We start from the raw sequence: 1,642 nt of genomic DNA on the forward strand, positions 1-1,642 counted from the left end.
TTAACGTGACTGGGGTGTGTTGTCTCTAAATGTCTTCTTAATTTGTTGGGTCTCATGCTGTCTGCTGCCAGTGGTTTAAGACACAAGACACACATGGACACACATTGATAAGGCTACTGCCTGTTTCTTTGTCTGCTTGAATCGCCTACTTTTTTGTGGTCCATGTAACACACTTATCCCTTTACATTATTATATCTACTACGTACACCATTGGCCCTCTGTGTGAACGTTGCCTTATATTGTTGCGCGGCCGTTAACATACCGACAGTAAACTGTTCTTGTTGCACTATGGTTCCACTCTTGTCCCCCGGGCCCCGAATTGATGTTATTTTAATTTACCCTGTATTAATGACCCATTTCTAATTTTCTCTGTTCATTGCGCCCCACCTGTCATGTCTTTATTCCCCACACTTTGAGAACCACGGTGTTAAAGGGAGTTTTTCCTCCCTGCTGCCGCCAAGTGCTGCTCAGGGGGGATTTGTTGGGCTGCCCTCTATTATAATAATAGTAAGGTCTAGACCTTACTTTGTAAAGTGTCCTGGTCCTCGTTGTGATTTGGCACTATACAAATAAATCTGAATTTGGCACAGTCTACCATTGAGCTCTGGGAGATCATACAACATGTTGATTCAAACTGAACCGCAACAATCTGCCAAGTCTGATAAAATACAGTGTGTATGTGTAAACTCCAGCTATCAGTAGCATGTGTGTAGTTAAACAGTGGCTGAATGGACAAGAGCCTAGTGGCAAAACAGTAACTCACTTGTATATCTGATGAGAATGAAAAGGTAATACAGGCCATTTTTTTATTATAAAAGCAGGAGTCAGTATTATGATTGCACCATAATAAAATGTGTATCCATACATGATATAACTAAGTCAGTGTTAGAGGTGAGCGGTTGCTGCTGAGGTCTGTGGCTCTGCTCTCGCAGCTACTGGCCGAGGGATTCTCTGAGCTGCTCGTACATCCTCTGGTCCTGCAGAGAACACAGGCAATTGCAGAAGTGTCATGGTCGTGGTTTCTGCACAAAAAGCTGTGGCTCTCCTGTCCCTCCTCAGTAAGCACTAGCTTGCTGACTGTTCCAGGTGAGGACACACCCTGTCAACAGGCCACAAGCCTATTTGTTGCTGGTGTTTAGATGTTAGTTCTCTAGTTTCACTTATGATTTTCTGCCAGTGTGAAGGAAGTAAGCTGCGTTGTAGGCTTAATCCCTTATCTTGGTGTTATGCAATACCCCCCAGGTCAGGTATGATATTGCATCTACACTACCAAGTGATGCCCGGCCTTTTAAAAGCCCTAGTGGCCCATTTAACTGGCTTTGGCCTGACAACTTGCTCTATTCCATATGTGACCGGATCAACTGGAGCAACAACTGTTCTGTTCACACTTTACCTTTTTGGACACAGATGGGTGAACTTTCTTGAAGGCGTCCTCAAAGTTCTGTTTGCTCACTCTGATGTCGGCCACTGAGCCAGAGTGGGCGTGTCCTACATGCAACAACGAACAGTGAATGAATGTATTCTGTTGCAGCTGCATACTGTACATGCACACACAACCAGAGCTCAGCAGTAAAGTCAAACCATGGAAATCTTTCCAAATGCTAGTTCCACTTCTATCAGGTGTGTCAGCTCGATGACTTAA

At 44.3% G+C, this 1,642-nt stretch overlaps 1 protein-coding gene across 7 annotated transcripts in view; it reads right to left on the reverse strand.

The window, feature by feature from the left end:
* Nucleotides 1-669: 669 nt before the first annotated feature.
* Nucleotides 670-1,642, reverse strand: part of nvl (nuclear VCP like) — a 32,418-nt gene continuing 31,445 nt past the window's right edge. For all 7 annotated transcript variants that reach the window (XM_020607570.1, XM_020607572.1, XM_020607574.1 and 4 more), the window contains exons 23-24: nt 1,394-1,488; nt 670-977 (exon numbers count right to left, since the gene is read on the reverse strand). In XM_020607570.1, coding sequence (XP_020463226.1) covers nt 933-977; nt 1,394-1,488 — 140 coding nt within the window. In that variant the 3' untranslated portion in view covers nt 670-932. The remainder of the gene's footprint in view (nt 978-1,393; nt 1,489-1,642) is intronic.

Source organism: Monopterus albus, unplaced genomic scaffold (genome assembly GCF_001952655.1).
Source record: "Monopterus albus unplaced genomic scaffold, M_albus_1.0 scaffold87.1, whole genome shotgun sequence".
In the NCBI taxonomy this organism is placed as follows: domain Eukaryota; kingdom Metazoa; phylum Chordata; class Actinopteri; order Synbranchiformes; family Synbranchidae; genus Monopterus; species Monopterus albus.